Source organism: Thalassophryne amazonica, chromosome 19 (assembly GCF_902500255.1).
Source record: "Thalassophryne amazonica chromosome 19, fThaAma1.1, whole genome shotgun sequence".
Lineage (NCBI taxonomy): Eukaryota > Metazoa > Chordata > Actinopteri > Batrachoidiformes > Batrachoididae > Thalassophryne > Thalassophryne amazonica.
In genome coordinates this window covers 27576474-27595504 of record NC_047121.1, presented here as the reverse complement: position 1 = coordinate 27595504, position 19031 = coordinate 27576474, and the positions used below count along the sequence as shown (strand labels likewise).

The following is a 19031-nucleotide window of genomic DNA, read 5'->3' as shown; positions in this document are numbered from 1 at the left end:
TCAAAAATCCATATCGGTCGGGTTCTACTACTAATTGAACATTTGTATTGAACAATTGTCTTATTAAGAGAATGATTTATTATTATACCCAATATCTAAATCATTGAAGTTGTAAGACACTAGCCTGCCCTTGTTCGTCCCAGGGTGTGTCTGATGCGTTGGGATACGGCATAATTTCTTGTCTGAGCATCTCAACTATTTGGAGACAGGAAAACTCTTTTGTAAACACGACATTTCCTGTCCTACAGAAACCTCACATGATTCTATCCGTTAACAGTGAACCTGACTTCGTCCTCTGGAGGATGTTTAACAAATCAAACCAACATGAAAAAATGAACCAGTTATCAGTTTGACGCTTTTGATTCCTGTTATTAAAACAAAATTGGTCTTAGCAGACAGAAAATGTTCCTTACTGAATTAAAGCTGTCATAACAGTTGATGATAATGACTTTCTAAAAAGATCAGCCAGTTAAAAACAACAATACACTGGTGGAAACTCCTTCAGTGTGTAATATGTCACTGTGCAGATCCAATTAGATGACTGCAGACAGGTGCAACTGTGTGCAAAAATACATAAAAAAAATCCTACAGTATGTGTTTAAATAAAAAAAAAAATAGAATTCTGGACATCATTTCTGAACATTTCAATATTTAAACGATAGGGAACACTAATGCAAACCATATTCATTCCTCATGGGTGTGTTGTTGTCTGACCACATTATCAACCAATCAGAGTGGTGCTTGTCCCTCCCTTTAAAGTGGAGTGTGCCTGGCACACAGCTATGTGGCACTGAGGAAGCGGATGCCCTTGAAAGAACATCAGCCATGTAAACAGATAAAGCTCCCTGAGGTAAAGAATGGAAGGCTTTATTTATTTATTCTATGAGTGTTTACTCTTTTTTCATTTAGCCCTTACAGTGGTCAACTTTTCAACATACTGTATTTCTATTAATCAATCATATCTTTATAAAACTGAGGTTGTTTTGAATATGCAACATGTGTATTATACTAAAAGAAATATCTTGAAAGAGGAATTTCTTATGGTATAGTCTTCTTCTTTTGGCTGCAGTGAACAAAAATCCCAAATTAATGAGCTGATACTACAGAAAAAAGGTGTGACTTACAGTGGGGAAAATAAGTATTTGACCCCCTGTCAGTTATGCAGGTTTTCCCAAATATAAAGAATGGAGAGGTCTGTAATTTTTATGGTATATACACTTCAACTGTGAGAGACAGAATCTAAAAAAAAAAATAAAAAAAATTCCAGAAAATCACATTGGATGATTTTTAAATAATTAATTTGCCTTTTATTGCATAAAATAAGTATTTAACCCCCTACCAACTAGCAAGAATTCTGGCTCACACAGACCTGTTATTTTTTCTTTAAGAAGCCCTCCTATTCTGCACTCTTTACCTGTATTAATTGCACCTGTTTGAACTTGTTACCTGTATTAAAGACACCTGTTCACACACTCAATCAATCAATCACACTCCAACCTGTCCACCATAGCCAAGACCAAAGAGCTGTCTAAGGACACCAGGGACAAAACTGTAGACCTGCACAAGGCTGGGATGGACTACAGGACAACAGGCAAGCAGCTTGGTAGAAGACAACTGTTATGATTATTTATTAGAAAGTGGAAGAAACACAAGATGACTGTCAATCTCCCTTGGTCTGGGATTCCATACAAGATCTCACTTTGTGGGGTAAGGATGATTCTGAGAAAGCTCAGAACTACACAGGAGGACCTGGTCAATTTCCTGAAGAGAGCTGGGACCACAGTCACAAAGATTACATTAGTAACACATGATGCTGTCATGGTTTAAAATCCTGCAGGGCAGCAAGGTCCCCCTGCTCAAGCCAGCACATGTCCAGGCCGTTTGAAGTTCACCAGTGACCATCTGGATGATCCAGAGGAGGCATGGGAGAAGGTCATGTGGTCAGAGGAGACCAGAATAGAGCTTTTTGGAATCAACTCCACTTACCATGTTTGGAGGATGAGAACAACCCCAAGAAAACCATCCCAACCGTGAAGCATGGGGTGGAAACATCATACTGTGGGGGTGCTCTTCTGCAAAGGGGACAGGACGACTGCACCATATTGAAGGGAGGATGGATGGGGTCATGTATTGTGAGATTTTGGCAAACAACCTCCTTCCCTCAGTAAGAGCATTGAAGATGGGTCATGGCTGGGTCTTCCAGCATGACAATGACCCCAAACACACAGCCAGGGCAACTAAGGCGGGGTTCCGTAAGAAGCATTTCAAGGTCCTGGAGTGGCCTTGGCCAGTCTCCAGACCTGAACTCAATAGAAAATCTTTGGAGGGAGCTGAAACTCCAAACCTGAAAGATTTGGAGAAGATCTGTATGGAGGAGTGGACCAAAATCCCTGCTGCAGTGTGTGCAAACTACAGGAAATGTCTGACCTCTGTAATGGCAACTGTGGGCAACTTACACACCTGTGATGGCACCATCAATACATCCAGGTTTTGGAGCAACACATGCTGCCATCCAAGCAACATCTTTTTCAGGGACGTCCCTGCTTGTTTCAGCAAGACAAAGTCAAGCCACATTCTGCACGTGTTACAACAGCGTGGCATCATAGTAAAAGAGTGTGGGTACTAGACTGGCCTGCCTGCAGTCCAGACCTGTCGCCCATTGAAAATGTGTGACGCATTATGATGCGCAAAATATGACAATGGAGACCCCGGACTGTTGAACAACTGAAGTCGTACATCAAGCGAGAATGGGAAAGAATTTCACCCACAAAGCCTCAACAATTAGTGTCCTCAGTTCCCAAACGTTTATTCAGTGTTGTTAGAAGGAAAGGTGATGTAACACAGTAGTAAACATACCACTGTCCCAGTTTTTTTGAAACGTGTTGCAGGCATCCATTTCAAAATGAGCAAATATTTGCACAAAAACAATAAAGTTTAGATTGAACATTAAATATCTTATCTTTGTGGTGTACTCAATTGAATATAGGTTGAAGAGGATTTGAAAATCATTGTATTCTGTTTTTATTCATATTTTACACAACGTCCCAACTTCATTGGAACTGGGGTTGTAAGAATACCATGCCAGCTCTCCCTGGTTTTTGTGTGATCAGTGCCACACACACACACACACACACACACACACACACACACACACACACACACACACACACACACACACACACACACACACACACACACACACAATTGCACTGGTCTTTGCACTGCTCCAGGTGTACAATAGGGCCCTATAAAACAACAACAATGCCACAGACCACCATGTAGACCACCTTACACAAGAATTATTTTTCAGCATTTCTCACACATTGATGGACTGAATTAAAATATCCTTAAAACTGTTAAAATAGTACTTTTATAGATAGGGGAGTGACAAAGACATTTGACTTACGGTACTTTATTTGCTTAGACCAGTGTGACATGTACCGTGCAAATCCTCGATAGTTCCATTATCTATTAACTTTGACTTTTTAACCCAAACTAAAGCTCCAGGCTTTTGGGCTAAAGTGCAAGATATTTATTCAACCAGCCTAAATTTGTTTCTGAATTAGTTCGCAAGCTGTTGAGACCTCAACCTTTCATCTTTAGACCCTGGATGCAATATTGACAGTGACTAGTATCACATCAACCCCCCCCCCCCCCCCCCCCCCCCCCCACACACACACACACCCTTTGTACACAAAGTTTTAATTATAATTATAATTATATTTCCATTTAAATCAACAGTTTTAAAAAGCATTGGTCAAAATATTCTACTTATTATTATTACACCATTTTGTTATCAGTCAATAAATTAATAAGCTTTCTGGAATATAATTTAATTTGAAGACTGATGTATCCTTTTTCTTATTAAATTATTCTTATTTTTTTCTCATAAAATATTTGTTTCCAACTTGTACAACATACCAGCAGCAGCTGTAATGGGACAGCTTATATCAAACAGCACAGACAGTGGTGATTGGTTATTTTATTACATTGATAAAGAAATGAACCAAATCACTCAAAATTGATTTAATGCATAATCAAATGTAATTATCATCTTCAAACTAAATATGTTTACATTTTATGCGCAAAACACTTTCGATTTCATGGATTTCAAAACAAAAGCAAATCCTTAAAAAACCAACAAGAAAACTTAATGCATTAAAGTTGCAGTCAATGTCTTTGTTACACTTACATTTTTCAGTGAGCCACTGTTGCTTCTAGAACTACAAATGCTCAATATAAAATCTATATAAATGAGACACTAAAAGTATCACATAACAAAAAAATACAGTGAAATATACAAATAAAAAAATTCATTTTGTTATTAAACACCATATCAAAAATCTACTTACTACTTACATGATTTCATCATTAAAGCTGTACAGTCTTTTGGTCATTAAAATAATTTTCTTCGGCACCACTATTATTTTATTCCTTAGTGTTTTAATAAGGGACTCCTAACATGATCCTGACAGTAAGATCAAAATTCATGCTGTCTGGAAAAAAATTTAGAATTTCAACCCCTGAAGGGGAAAAATCAGAGCGATCAGATGCCATGACATGCCATTTGAGGTGCGGATGAGGCGATTCAAAGCTAACTAGCAAATATTTACCACAAAGGTTCTCTAAAAAACAGAGTTCTATGATTTTTATCAGTGTATCATTTTGACACAATGCATGTGAGAAATAGACTTTATGTGTGATAATGTAAGAAAAAAGGACAGGAGCAAAGAAAGCAGCTTGTTGAACATCAGCAAGTGTAGCTTTGAAGCTAAGTGCTAAGTTAGCTAAAACTATTCAGTGTTTTAACGCATCAATTTTAACTTTGTGTGTTTTTCTTATAATATAATGAATCTTATAAGTGTGTGCTCGTGCATGTGTGTGTGCGTGTGTCTTTACCATAAGCTATCTGTGATCTGTACATGATAGTATTAATACAAGAGGAGATAAAGTATGAAACTATTCAAATTAATAATCATGCATAGATTGATGTTGTCTCTATTCGATCATGTGATGTGACGGAGGAGTTTTCCTTGACGCTTCCCCCTATTTATTTTTAAGAAACCCATAGATATTTGACCAACTGTAATGTATATTACATCAAATAACACCTACATTTTTCCAGGAATTTGAAATACAGCAAATGTCTAAAGTGTGAGAATGCCATAGCCAATCATTGTCCAAAGTATGACTTTTAGTTGCATCAGGTTTATGTGATGTCATAAAACAAACATTTCAGAAAACTAGCATTTTAACTCAATCTTCAATTTATTTAACATTGCAAGATAGATATACCTTCTTAGAATTTAAATAAAGATAGAGAGGAGAAATCACATAAGCTCCACACCTTATTTATCAGCTGATAATGTATTGATCATTACTGTGATTTTGATTTGATTTTTTAGCAGATTTACTCAAAAACAAAATGGAAGAATCTTCAAACAGATTCTAGGGAAGCTTTGGCTTAAAGGTGGATTCATTTAATAATATGTAGTGCTTTTTTGTTATTTACCAGCCAATTAAATGAAATTATTACCTAATACTAGGGGAGCTATGACCACTACCTTTGCAACCCCCCCCCCCCCACCCCCACCCAGGACTAAACCAAACCAACTGTTTTAGGTTCCTTACATTACCCCAAAACACAATCAGGATGTTCCCAAAAATAAAAACTAGCCTCAAGCCAGTTATCCAAGATGCCCACCAAAATAGGGTTTTTTTTTCATTAAAACACCTTTACACACCATATAAACAACTTAAATATCACAGAGATTCAATGGGAAGACCATTGCAAGTCACAGCAAACTCATTTGTGCCTAAACTAAATTCATTCATAGGTTTAAGATTCAAAATGGCATCCAAAATGGCCGCTAATAGACCCTTATCATTAAAATACATAGTAGGAACAAACAATAGACTTAATAATGGCAGAAATCATTGGTGTTTTAGTGAAAAAACCTATTTTGGTGGCCTTCTTGGACGCCATCTTGGATAACTGGCTTGAGGCCAGTTTTTATTTTTGGGAACATCCTGATTGTGTTTTGGGGTCATATAAGGAACCTAAAAAAGTTGATTTGGTTTAGTCCTGGGGGGAGGGTGTGTGTGCAAAGGTAGTGGTTGTAGCTCCCTTAGTATAAGGGAACCCAGACAGTAGAGGCAGAGGTTATATGATCACTTTTTTTTAACAATATACATACCATCTCTCAAAAATGTATTGGACAGATTTCAGATAACCTTTGTGCAAGTGTCAATTAAATTTTGGTGAGAAGCTGGGCTTGCCTCAGAATTCTTCCTTCCATTCCTTTCTTTAATTTGATGAGCTAGTGTTTCCTTTTATCTTATCTGACTTATGACATCATAAAGTTCTATTGTCTTCACCCACTTCCTGGTATATGTGATTCAGGAGTGGTCTATATTCTACAGTGGGATTATTCTACATGGTCTCTTAATCAAACCTGTTCTATCATTTCCATGTTCAGTATTTTATTTTATTAATTATTTACTTATTTTGAAATTAATTCTAACAACACAAGGTGACCAAATGTAGTGGAATCAGTAATTGATTGGAAAATGTTCTTTGATTCCCAGTAATATGAATTGAGGATCATGACATCATCACACACTTCTTTACTCAAAACAACTGTCACACAGCCTTGACCAATCACAGCTCTGCTTACTCATATTACTTCCTTCTCATTGGTTCTTTCAAAGGAATCCTCCCTGGCTACATCTTTGTGCTTCAAGGTCATCTTCTCTACTTTCTTCATGACACGTTTTTTCATCCGCCTCATCAGGCAACACTTCACTATCACGGCAATGATAGCCACCAGAGCCACCAGCACCAGCACAGCAATCACCACGACAATAAGGATGTTCGACAGGGAGCCATCTCTGTCTGTGGTGCTGATGTGACCACCACTCGTTGTTGGAGCAGCCTTTGACTGGTTGCTCTGAAGATGGGGCCTGTTGGTCAGGTTCAGACTTGTCATATCTGTGCACACTGATGAGTCCTCGTTGTGATGGTCCCCGTGTTGGTCGTAACATATGCACTTATAGGAGCCCTCAGTGTTCAGGCAATGATGCCTGCAGAGGGCGTTGTCACTTATGCATTCATTGATGTCCACACACTTTCCAGATTTGTCTCTCTTGAATCCGTTTCTACAGGCCAAGCAAACAGTGCTGAAGTCAACAGAGGATCTGTTCATCTGCCATGTGGCGGGCTGGCCTGAACAATGGAGCTCCACTTGAACACCTGACCAACACTCCACCTTTAATCTGCTGCTGTTTTCGGGATCTGGCATGAGAGCACGGGCACCTTGCATGTGGGTCACCAGGCATGACTTCAACCCCGGCTCTGGTCCTGGTTTAGGCTGATTGGTTGGTTGGTGTTGTGCTTTACCTGGTTCTGGTGTAATTAGTCGTGGTGTTGGTGTCGCTGTCTTTGGTGGAAGTGTTGTGGCACTTGTCTTTGTCTCCTCGGGCAGCACTTTATGTCTCCCTGCTGTCGGCCTTTCTGTACTCTTGCAGATGAAGGGATGCCTTTTGTTACAGGAGACAGAAACCAGACCCCAGTCAATCACAGTCGATGAGTTAAAGTCAACCGACAGTATCGCGCAGCGAGCTGTAGTGCAGGTACCCACTGGCATCACCCTCCATTGGTGAACCTCTGACCTCTGACTTCCATCCGCTGTCCACTTGAAGCCTTTCAGTGGCAGTGTGTCCAAAACACAGTTGTGCTTGGCCTTCCTTAACCCCACCCAGAAGTTTAAGTGTTTCTGCCCCAACTTATTTGATGCAGAGATAAGATTGAGGATTTCTGTGGCTTCTTTTTTTGTGGCAAAGGTCGTGAGGTCATTGGGGTCACATGCTGCCAGAGCTTCATCAAAGTTAATATGATTGTAGTTGATTTTATATTGTTGCATCTGCCCAAGGTTGGTGCAGATGATTCCAAGCAGGAACGTGACCCAAAGGTAACCCCAGCAGGAGAAGAGCCGGGACACCATGTTCTCTAACTCCTCCTCCTCCTCCTCCAATGATGATGTCACCTGTCCAAACAAAGATGATAACAATAAATGTATGTTTGTGTACATACAAAAGTGTAAATTTCATTAATATACAATTAAAAAACAGTTATGATAATGTAGAAATGGGGCACTCAATGTAACAAGGACAGTGGACACATAAAACAAAAAAATAAGTGACCAAGGCAAGAGCAAGAATTGAGAAAATCACCCTTACAAAAGTGAATGTATCACAATTCATTTACAGTTCAGCTGCATTCATTCAAAATGAATATTCAGATTGTTTGGTGACTAAAACCTGAACTACTGAGCCCAGTTTTGAGCTTCATGACAAAGGCTGTGAACACGTATGTACATCTGATTTCCTAGCTTTTTTTTTTTTTTAATTTTCAATAAATTTGCAAAACTCTTCAAAAAATTTCATTGTCATTATGGGGTACTTTGTGTAGAATTTTGAAGGAAAAAATAAATTTAATTCATTTTTTAATAAGGCTGTGACATAACAAAATGTGGAAAAAGTGAAGCGCTGTGAATACGTTCCGGAAGTACTATGCATACAGTTGTATGCAAACATTTGGGCACCCCTGATGATTTCCATGATTTTCCTTTATAAATCATTGGTTGTTTGGATCAGGAATTTCAGTTAAATATATCATGTAGCAGACAAACACAATGATATTTGAGAAGTGAAATGAAGTTTCTAGGATTTACTGAAAGTGTGCAATAATTCTTTAAACAAAATTAGGCAGGTGCATAAATTTGGGCACCCCAACAGAAAAAATACATCAATATTTAGTAGATCTTCCTTTTGCAGAAATTACAGCCTCTAAATGCTTCCTATAGCTTCCAGTGAGAGTCTGGATTCTGGCTGAAGGTATTTTGGGCCAATCTTCTTTACAAAACATCTCAGGTTTGTTGGTTTCTGAGCATGGACAGCCCGCTTAAAATCACATCACAGATTTTCAATAATATTCAGGTCTGGGGACTGAGATGGCCATTCCAGAACATTGTACTTGTTCCTCTGCATGAATGCCTTAGTAGATTCTGAGCAGTGTTTATGGTTGTTATCTTGTTGAAAGATCCAGCCCCGGCGCAACTTCAACTTTGTCACTGATTCATGAACATTATTCTCAAGAATCTGCTGATATTGACTGGAGTCCATGTGACCCTCATCTTTAACAAGATTCCCAGTACCTGCACTAGCCACACAGCCTCACAGCATGATGGAACCACCTCAAAATTTTACTGTAGGTAGCAAGCGTTTTTCTTGGAATGCTGTGTTCTATTTCAGCCATGCATACCGCCCCTTGTTATGTCCAAATAACTCAATTTTAGTTTCATCAGTCCACAGCACCTTATTCCAAAATGAAGCTGGCTTGTCCAAATATGCTTTAGCATACCTCAAGTGACTCTGTTTGTGGTGTGATGCATTACTCTCCCATACAGCATTTCCTTGTGCAAAGTGCGCTGCATAGCTGAACGATGCACAGAGACACTATCTGCAGCAAAATCATGTTGTAGGTCTTTGGAGCAGGTGTGTGGGTTGATTATGACTGTTCTCACCATTCTTCACTTCAGCTTATCTGAGATTTTTCTTGGCCTGCCACTTCAGGCCTTAACTAGTACTGTGCCCGTGGTCTTCCATTTCCTCACTATGTTCCTCAAAGTGGAAACTGACAGCTGAAATCTCTGAGATAGCTTTTTGTATCCTTCCACTAAACAATGATGTTGAATATTCTTTGTTTTCAGGTCATTTGAGAGTTGTTTAGAGGCTCCCATGTTGCTACTCATTAGAAGAGATGCAAAGAGGAGAAACATTTGTAAATGGCCACCTTAAATACCCTTTCTCATGATTGGATTCACCTGTGTAAGGAGGTCAAGGGTCAATGAGCTTACCAAACCAATTTTGTGTTCCAGTAATTAGTGCTAAATGTATTCAAATCAATAAAATGAAAAGGGTGCCCAAATTTATACACCTGCCCAATTTTGTTTCATTATTGCACACTTTCTGTAAATCCTATAAACGTCATTTTCCTTCTCAAATATCACTGTGTTTGTCTGCTATATGGTATATATAACTGAAATTGCTGATCCAAGCAACAAATGATTTATAAAGGAAAATCATCAAAATCATCAGGGGTGCCCAAACTTTTGCATACAACTGTACATATACACCACACAACCAAAAGAAATGTGCTTTTCGGGTGAATCAAAGTTATCTAGCATTGAATCAGTTGGTCCTTGTCTTGTGTACTTTTAATTTGGAGACTTAAAAGATGACAGTATTTGTTGTTTTTGAGTTATGATGTTAACCGCCTGAAGGGAATCTGTTTCTACAGTCACTACATTTTACAGCATACAAGCCTAGGCTTTTCCAAAGCCTAGTAAACATGTCTATTAGGCAGAGGTGTGGTTTTAGCGTGTCACAGTGCCAGCCGTTCATGCACCACAACCAATCATTCAATTATCCACTTTCTGATTTGGAGCCAAGAGTGCTTTTGGGAGACACGAGGACCTGGACGGGTCCAGAGTGATGAGACTCAGAGAGTGAGATTTGATCTGTGACAATCTGCTGAACCAATGCAAAATCCAGAAGACTAAAGACAGAAAGCAGAAAACTCTCAGAATGACATTCTAATGAAGTTATTTTTTCTTAATAAAACTTTGCTCAATCTTAAAGCCTTTGTCTGAAACTGTCTGTCCCCAAACAGGGAAGCAGCTCACAGACGAACTGTTGAACCACACCTTTAAATATGGAGCTAAATGTGCATTAAACGACTGAATCACCAGTCAGAACAAACAAACAAACAAATAAATAAATAGCACATTTCCACTAAATGAGCACAAGAATCATTCTAAACAAGAAAGAATGAATAGATTAGAGGAGATTGGAGGAGAACAAATGCATTTATTCCATTTATCTGGAACATAAGTTGTGTGTTCCTGAAATTTTGAGGGAGCCGTTTCTTACCAGCGGTCTCTCGGTGGCTCAGTGGCAGTAAAATGATTCCTCAGCTCATACTTCTCAGTTTGTAGTGCGGTGAGGAGTTTGTGCTGTACAGTAGCTCTGCTGACAGACTGAGTGGTGCCTCGCCCACCTTGCCCACCAACCCAGCAGATGACCTCACCCTCCGCCCCTTCTCCCTCTGTTACAGGAAGTGTGCCGGGTCTCGATAAAGAGAGATGGTTTCCTCTAGAGAAATGAAAGAATTCACTCACTCACTCATCTTCATTCAGCTGCTTACTCCAAGTTAAGGGTCATTTGGGGTGGGGTGGAGGAGTGGGGGGGGGGGTGTGCTGGAATCTATCCCAGCAGTCACAGGGCATGAGGCGGGGTGCACCCTGGACAGGACGCCAGTCTATCACAGGAAATTAAACAACTGCAGCAAGAAAAGAGCAAAAAACACAGAATACATGGAATGAAATCAACCTAAAAGAAAAGAAAAAGAGAAAAATGATGTTGGTGCAAGTCATAGATTTTTCATGATGTCGAGCAAAACAAAACTGCTGTCGAAATTCTGAAGTGAGATTAACAGACAGCGAGTTATTAAGGCCGTCAGAGGCTTCCTTCCCCCTCAAACTCAATTTAAAGTGATCTGACACACACACACACACACACACACACACACACACACACACACACACACACACACACACACACACACACACACACACACACACACACACACACACACACACACACACACACACACACACACACACACACGCATGCATCAATACACAGACATACTGATATACACTCTAATCAAAGAACTGCTGTCTCAATGAGAAAAACTGATGTAACAATTTGCATATATTTTTTAAAAGAGTTAATGCCACAAAACTTCTTTAGTTAAGTTGAAATAACTTAAGTTGAAATTTTCACATTACTTTTTCTCGTTGAGACAGCGGATAATTTTTTAGAGTGTATAGTGACAGACACACTGACAATACACAGACACACACACACACACACACACACACATTGACACACAGACAGAAACAGAGATACGAGGTCTGTGATAAAAGTATCTGACCTTATTATTTTTTTCAAAAACCATATGGATTTGAATCACGTGTGATTACATCAGACATGCTTGAACCCTCGTGCGAGAGTTTTTTCACGCCTGTCGGTTACGTCATTCGCCTGTGGGCAGTCTTTGAGTGAGGAGTGGCCCACCCTCTCGTCGATTTTTTTCATTGTTTAGGAATGGCTCAGAGACTGCTGCTTTGTTTGATAAAATTTTTTTCAAAAACTGTAAGGCACAACTGAGTGGACACCATTCGATAAATTCAGCTGGTTTTCGGTAAAAATTTTAACGGCTGATGAGAGATTTTGGTCTGATAGTGTCGCCGTAAGGACGGCCCACGGTGCCTGACGGCGATCTGCGCTTCGAGGCGGCAGCGTCTCGCCGTTTCAAGTTGAAAACTTCCACATTTCAGGCTCTGTTGACCCAGTAAGTCGTCAGAGAATTCAGAAGAAGTCGGCATGAGGAGTTTATTCGGACATTCCATTGTTAACGGACATTTTGTAATGAAAGAACGTGCGGGCAGAGTCGCATGTCGGGCCGAACCCGACTGCGGGGGGTTCGCGACAGGAAAAACACCTCCGTGTTGGAAACCTTAACGGGCAAGTTGGAACATGCCCAAGCTGTTAAACAATTTCTCAGTTACTCACTTGTTGAAAGCCATCAAAAGCCGCCTGAATTTTACAAATGGTTTTCAACACGGAGGTGTTTTTCCTGTCGCGGCGCACACAGATTCGCCGAGTCGTCACGGAAACAACTCGGCGAATTTGCGCGCACGTCTTTCATTACAAAATGTCCTTAAACAGTGGAATGTCCGCATAAAGTCCTCATGCCGGCCTGTTCTGAATCTTCTCTGTTCTCTCACGACGTCCTGGGTGAATTAAGCCTTAAATTAGAATGTTTTCAGGTTGAAACAGGCCGACGACGGTGCCTGGAAGCGCTGCGCGACGTCCCGCTCCGTGGGAAGTCCTTACAGCGACAGAAACATCCCATAATCTCTCATCAGCCGTTAAACTTTTCACCGAAAACCAGCTTAATTTCTCGAATAGTGTCCACTCGGATATCCCTCACAGGTCCAGAAAAAATGTTGATAAAGCAACGCGCGCCGTCTGCAGTGGCTATTCAGACAAAGAGATTCCGACAGGCGGGGTGGAGCACTCCTCACTCAAGGCCTGCCCACAGGCGAATGACGTCACCGACACGCGTGAAAAAACTCACACATGCGCACGAGGGTTCAAGCTTGTCTGACATAAAAACATATGAATCAAATCCATTTATTTTTTTCAAAAAATAAATGGATTGCTTTTTTTCATCACAGACCTCGTATACAAAATTCAGGTGGCAGACACGTCTATGGGATATTTCATGGACAAAATCTCACTCTTATCACTTCATCCTCCTGTTATCTGTTATCACCCTGCGTGCAAACAAAGCCACGAAGCAGGGCAATGTAATCACATCATGTGTGTCTGTCTGTGAGCAAGACAACTGGGGGAACAAATAAATCCCGACTGGACTGATTTTCACCAAATATTGTGTGAATATTACTTAAGTGAAGGTATCAGTTAATGATTAACTCTGGGAGAAAAACCATTATGCCAAAAAAAAAAAAAAAAAATTCTGTTGTATCTACACAACCAGTATGGCTGGACAGATTACTTAATTTTTATATTGATCAGCAAAATATTTGTGATTGATTGGCAACTTGAACTCAGACATGGTTATATCCCAGTGTGTAGAGCACATAGGGTTTGCATCAGCCTCTCATGACTTTCATTTTGTTATGAAACGATAGCATGTGTTGTTTTTGAGTTCTTGCTTACACAAGGTGGTCGGGATGGACCAGCACTACACAGTACTAGCTCGCTTTACTTCCTCAATTCTTAGTGTTTGGCTTCATTGTTTGAAATATCTGTTGTCAGTGTTATGATAGTTTCCATTTAACCATTTTTCCCATTTCTGGGATTTAGTTTTCCCTTCTCCTTTGTCATTATCTATCCATTTGGATCTTTCCCTGGGCCCAGTTTCATAAAGCGGTCTAATCTTGTTTAGTCGACTAAACCTTAGTTGACTAAATGAGTTTAGTCGACTGAAAGATTAGGCCGCTTTATGAAAACAGGCTCAGGATCCATACTGAGGAACTGATGATGGACAGAAACATGTTGTCATCCACATGGAACAGATGACGTCATCACTATCAATTACAATCCAAAATCAACATAAAAAAGCAAGATAAAAGTTTACAATGGACTGCGGGATAAACCACAAGGCTTTTTTTGTTTGTTTATTTATTTATTTTTTAACTAGTTTTAGACAAATGGTTTCCTGATTGGTTGGGAGCTTTTCAGGTGGTGGTATACCCCAACGGTATAAACGACCCCCTGTGAGCAAGCACTTGGTGACAGTGGGAAGGAAAAACTCCCTTTTAACAGGAAGAAAGAATATGGAATGATGATGATGATGATGGGTGGCTCTCTTAAAGCTACTTTGGGTAGAATTTTGTGGAGTTTATCAGAAATACACTGGAAATGGAATACATTCCTCTTTTTTCTTGTACAATATATCAATGTGTTTCCTTTTGCTTGGAGTGAGGCCTCTGTATCTCCATAGGAACAGGCGCCTTTATAGAGTCCACCACTGCCATGTTGATACAGTTGCCCAAAGAGACAAAAACGCACTCCGTCGTTTGCATTTTGTAGTCTGGCTGGAAGACTACAAAGTAATGTACGGATTTTCAAAGATGAATGTGCGCAATGTATAAATGTTTTTAACTTGCTCAATAAAGTATTCATCAAGACAAGAAAAATATCGGCAGCAAGCAAATCGGCCGGCTTGAATTTGTTGTTAAAAACCAAACACAAGTTACAGCGTTTCCATGACAACAGTGGTTTGTTCGCTTAAACCCTCCTCCCTCAACCTTTGACTTCCTGCCATTCTTCAGGCACTTCCTGTAGGAAGAAGGAAGCATCTGAGTCACCGTGACAACAGCCACCTTCAGTGTGTGTGTGTGTGTGTGTGTGTGTGTGTGTGTGTGTGTGTGTGTGTGTGCGTGTAAACTTCAACAAAACATTTTAAAAACAAGAAACCAAACATTAGGTCTCTCTCTTTTTTTTTTTGCACTCAGCTGTAGAGGAAACTACAGCTTCAAATGAAGATATGGAACCACTCCACAAACTCACAAACACTCCCAGGAACATTTTCAATCGGGCACATACCAGATGTTTCAGTGGACTTTCAAAAATAAATGCTTATTGATTACTCAGTTGTTTTTTTTTTGTTTTTTTTTTGGGGGGGGGGGGGGGATTCTGATTACAATCAAAAAACACTTCCTTTGTCATTTTAAACTTCATTCCAAAAATGAAAATGACACATTTTTGTGACCTCTCCTGGCCTTCATGCAGTGGCCCACACTGCAAATCACGGAAGTCAACTTAAACATGTCTTATGAATAAAAGTCAAGTGTATGTGGGTGTGTATGCATGTATGTCCACTTTTGACTATCCTGTTGCCTAGCAACCCTCCAACATGCACTTATGGAGCTTTCACATGAAATGTCCTGCATCCTTTCTTCCTTCACTGGGCTGCAACACACACACACACACACACACACACACACACACACACACACACACACACACACACACACACACACACACACACACACACACACACACACACACACATGCGCGGTTTGGAGAACTTTTACAGCAGTTGCTTTGTTGGGTGTTGAGTCTTGGCTGCTGGTGAAGTTACTGTTTATTTTCTTCTTTTAAAACTGTGCCTATTCAATAAAATATGGTAAAACCCATGGGTTTTTTATGGGTTACAGCATTCCTTATTACGGGTCCATGAACTGTTAAACTGTTTCACTTTATGCATGTGAAACTTTATCTGCAGCCTTTTTTCAGCAAGTTACTGAAAAATTCTATCAGGTAGTACAACAGAAACAAATCTTGCAATATCCTCAACAAAATATAAGTCCTCTGTATTCATATAATGGGAGTAGGCGCCATAATGGGGAAAAATAAATAAATAAATAAATAAATAAATAAATATATATATATATATATATATATATATATATATATATATATATAGTAAACTGACTTGTTCTTTCCTTCCTTCCTGTCTGATACCTATCTAATATCTCACACCTGAGTATAGCCGGGTACATTGCTCCTTGTTTGATAAAAAGGGAATATGTGAGAGGAAAATTGAGTTTATTTGTTTGTTTGTTTATTAATTTTAACAAAGGTATAAGTGATCTTTTGTCCGCAACTACAATCACACAAAACATTGGTAAAATTCAGACTATTATTTAAAGCTGTACAGCCTTTTAAATTTCACAAAACGGACAAAATTTAGAAAATCCAATCATTATAATGTCAGTTTATGTTTGTAACATGAAATTACAGCTCATTTTAATGATGAGAACATATGGGTGGTTGGGGAAATCCATGGTGAATATTGTCTTTTTTTTTAGATGACCTTTGACCTGATCCACTTGACTGTGCGTTCCCAGGGCGTGCACACTATCATCCGTATGATGCCTTGTAAATCATGTCAGGGGTAGTATTTGGTTACAAAAACAATGTTTTTACATTCAGAAATTTGTATTTCTCACTAATTTTTACAAAATATATGAGAAACATATTAGATTTAATTTATACAGAAATAAGCAGTTTTGGAGCGTTTTCTGCCATCTTGGATAATTTTGTTCAAGAGAGCAGGCAGCTGATGTTGCGCTGCCTTTCTTTGCTCTGATTGGCTGTTGCTGTGTCCTTCCCTGCCAGAAGCCCCGACGTGTTCTGTGATATCACTACCAAATGTAGCTCATTCATGACATCTGGTCGCTTGAATTTCTTCCCATCAGGGGTCGAAATAGTTTCCAGACAGTGTGAATTTTGAGCATTTTGGCAACATCATATTATGAATCCCTTATTTAAATGCAAAGGAATAAAATTATAGTGGTGCCAAATTAAAATTAAAATTATTTTTATGACCTAAATCTTAAAAACCCAGGTTATTGGTTACGTGCATGCCTTATATACCGGTGGTAGTAAATGTTCTGTGATGAAACACCTAACAAACTGGTTAACTTGTGAACATGTAACATGTAAATATGATGCATTTCAAAGGACAACAAAAGCCCAGTTATCTACTCTTAAACACTGGGTCAGAATTATTTTATTTCATGTACATCTTCATCTAGTGTGTGAAGCATGTGGATAGTTTTATTAAAATCCACCAAACGGTTTAAGAGTGGTGCTTACAAGACTCACGGATACACAGGGTGAATTCTCTATACCCCCTAAACTTGACTGTGACGTATAACAAGTAAATGCAGTAAATGAAGTTTTGACTCACTGTGTGCCATGTTTAACCCCTTAACGCCTGAATTTATATAGCTGTATATAAAAAAATGTTTTGTGTGTGTTTTTGCCTTTAAGCAGATGGTAAATAATGTTGAGATGATTAATTTCACTTTTGCACAAAAAATTAATAGTAATTTTGGTATTTTGGTAATGACTTGATGTTATAATGTTATAATAATAATAATGGTATGTTGCAAATTTGCGACAACAGGCATACTGGTCAATTTGGTATGTTGCATATTTGAGTCAAATATTGTAGCATATATGTGACAATAGACGTTAAGGGGTTAAAACTGTTGGTTTCTATTCTATTCTAATTCTATGGTTTTATTACGTCTGATTACATTTTTAAAATAAAGATTTTGGTGTAATTTTAAACTGTAAAAATCAGCTTTGCTTCTGCCTATACCCTTTCAGGCACATGGATGCATTGTTAATCCATTTTCGTTCTTCGTTGTAAGTTTTTGTTGTTTTGGACTGTGTGTGCTGAATAAATTCATTCATTCAATCCACCGACATCAATAGCCAACTTTGTCTCAAGGTAAAAAATTTCATCCATTTTGGAATAAGGCTGTAACATAAATGTGGATATTTTTTTTATTTTCTCTACAATTTGCACATTGATAAAATACTGCAAGGACATGACAGAGAATGATTGTTTTTATTATATTGGAATTTTGCTTTAGATTTCCAGTGTTAATTTTATACAAAATACAATGTATTAACTTTGACGTAACATTAACATTTATTTTTGGTCTGTGGTCCTCCACCCAGGTTCATTTTTTGGCCCTTCATAGGAAAGAATTTCGCCCCCCTGGACTAACATGTCATCTATGAAGTCTGGAGTCCAGAACTGAACAAGAAGTCCTCAAAGACAGATCAGGTGTTTTGCCCACAAACAGCTCTTTCAGCTGTAGACCCAAACATGCCCTTGTGGAATACCCTTCAATATATTATTATAAATAAAATACAGCTGCACTGTAAATCTGAATACTTTCAGAGTGCTCAAAAATTTCATTACAACTGATTACTGAAGAAAATTTAAATACATGCATGTTTTTTTTTATTAAACTTTAGTTTAAAATATATTTTCATTTAACTCATTTTTCTATCTAAATAAATTTTAAATTCTCTCATTTTATACATTATAGACATACCTAATAGTAGCCTTTACTTTCTACACACTAAATACATTTCTTTCAGTTACAATAAGTGAAATAAATTTGAACCAACTCAACTTTACCTCAGTAAATTTGACAATATTTGAAAATCTACTCAAAAGATCAACGTGTTTAAACTCAGACTCCAATGCAAACCTGCTCCATGTTATTAAGAGAATTAAAATAAATTCTTAAAAATATGGTCAGACTCTACTGATACAAGTTCTACACAACAATGTGCCTTTTCACAGACAAATATCCTCAGAAGTGGAAACATACTGTGTAAAAGAAAAGTGAATATTTTAATGTTAACAGTCGGTCTAAGGACAGTCTGAAACATGAGAAAAACAACAACAACAAAATATTAATATTCACTTTAGAGTGCTTGTGGGGCTGAAATAAAATACATTTGGTTATGTTATGGTCAATAAAGATTTTAAAAAAAAT

The 19031-nt window shown here is 38.6% G+C and overlaps 2 protein-coding genes across 3 annotated transcripts in view; one reads left to right on the top strand and one right to left on the bottom strand.

The window, feature by feature from the left end:
- Nucleotides 1-1855: 1855 nt before the first annotated feature.
- The window catches only part of ldah (lipid droplet associated hydrolase), a 32070-nt gene continuing 14894 nt past the window's right edge, over nt 1856-19031 (top strand). The window contains exons 1-2 of the mRNA XM_034195346.1: nt 1856-1870; nt 17110-17114. The gene's annotated coding sequence lies outside the window, so the exon portion shown is untranslated. The remainder of the gene's footprint in view (nt 1871-17109; nt 17115-19031) is intronic.
- On the bottom strand, nt 6176-11242 carry clec14a (C-type lectin domain containing 14A). Of its 2 annotated transcripts, none has more exons than XM_034195343.1 (2): nt 10991-11242; nt 6176-8041 (listed from the first exon to the last, which is right to left on the bottom strand). In XM_034195343.1, the coding sequence occupies exon 2, from the start codon at nt 8001-8003 to the stop codon at nt 6678-6680; it is 1326 nt and encodes a 441-aa protein (XP_034051234.1). In that variant the 5' UTR covers nt 8004-8041; nt 10991-11242; the 3' UTR covers nt 6176-6677. The 2 variants fall into 2 exon arrangements, with proteins under 2 accessions (XP_034051234.1, XP_034051233.1); XM_034195342.1 differs by having other exon boundaries at nt 6176-8045; nt 10993-11241.

Coding starts and splice junctions, on each gene's coding strand:
- clec14a (XM_034195343.1), bottom strand. CDS start 8,003: ATGGTGTCCCGGCTCTTCTCCTGCTGGGGTTACCTTTGGGTCACGTTC.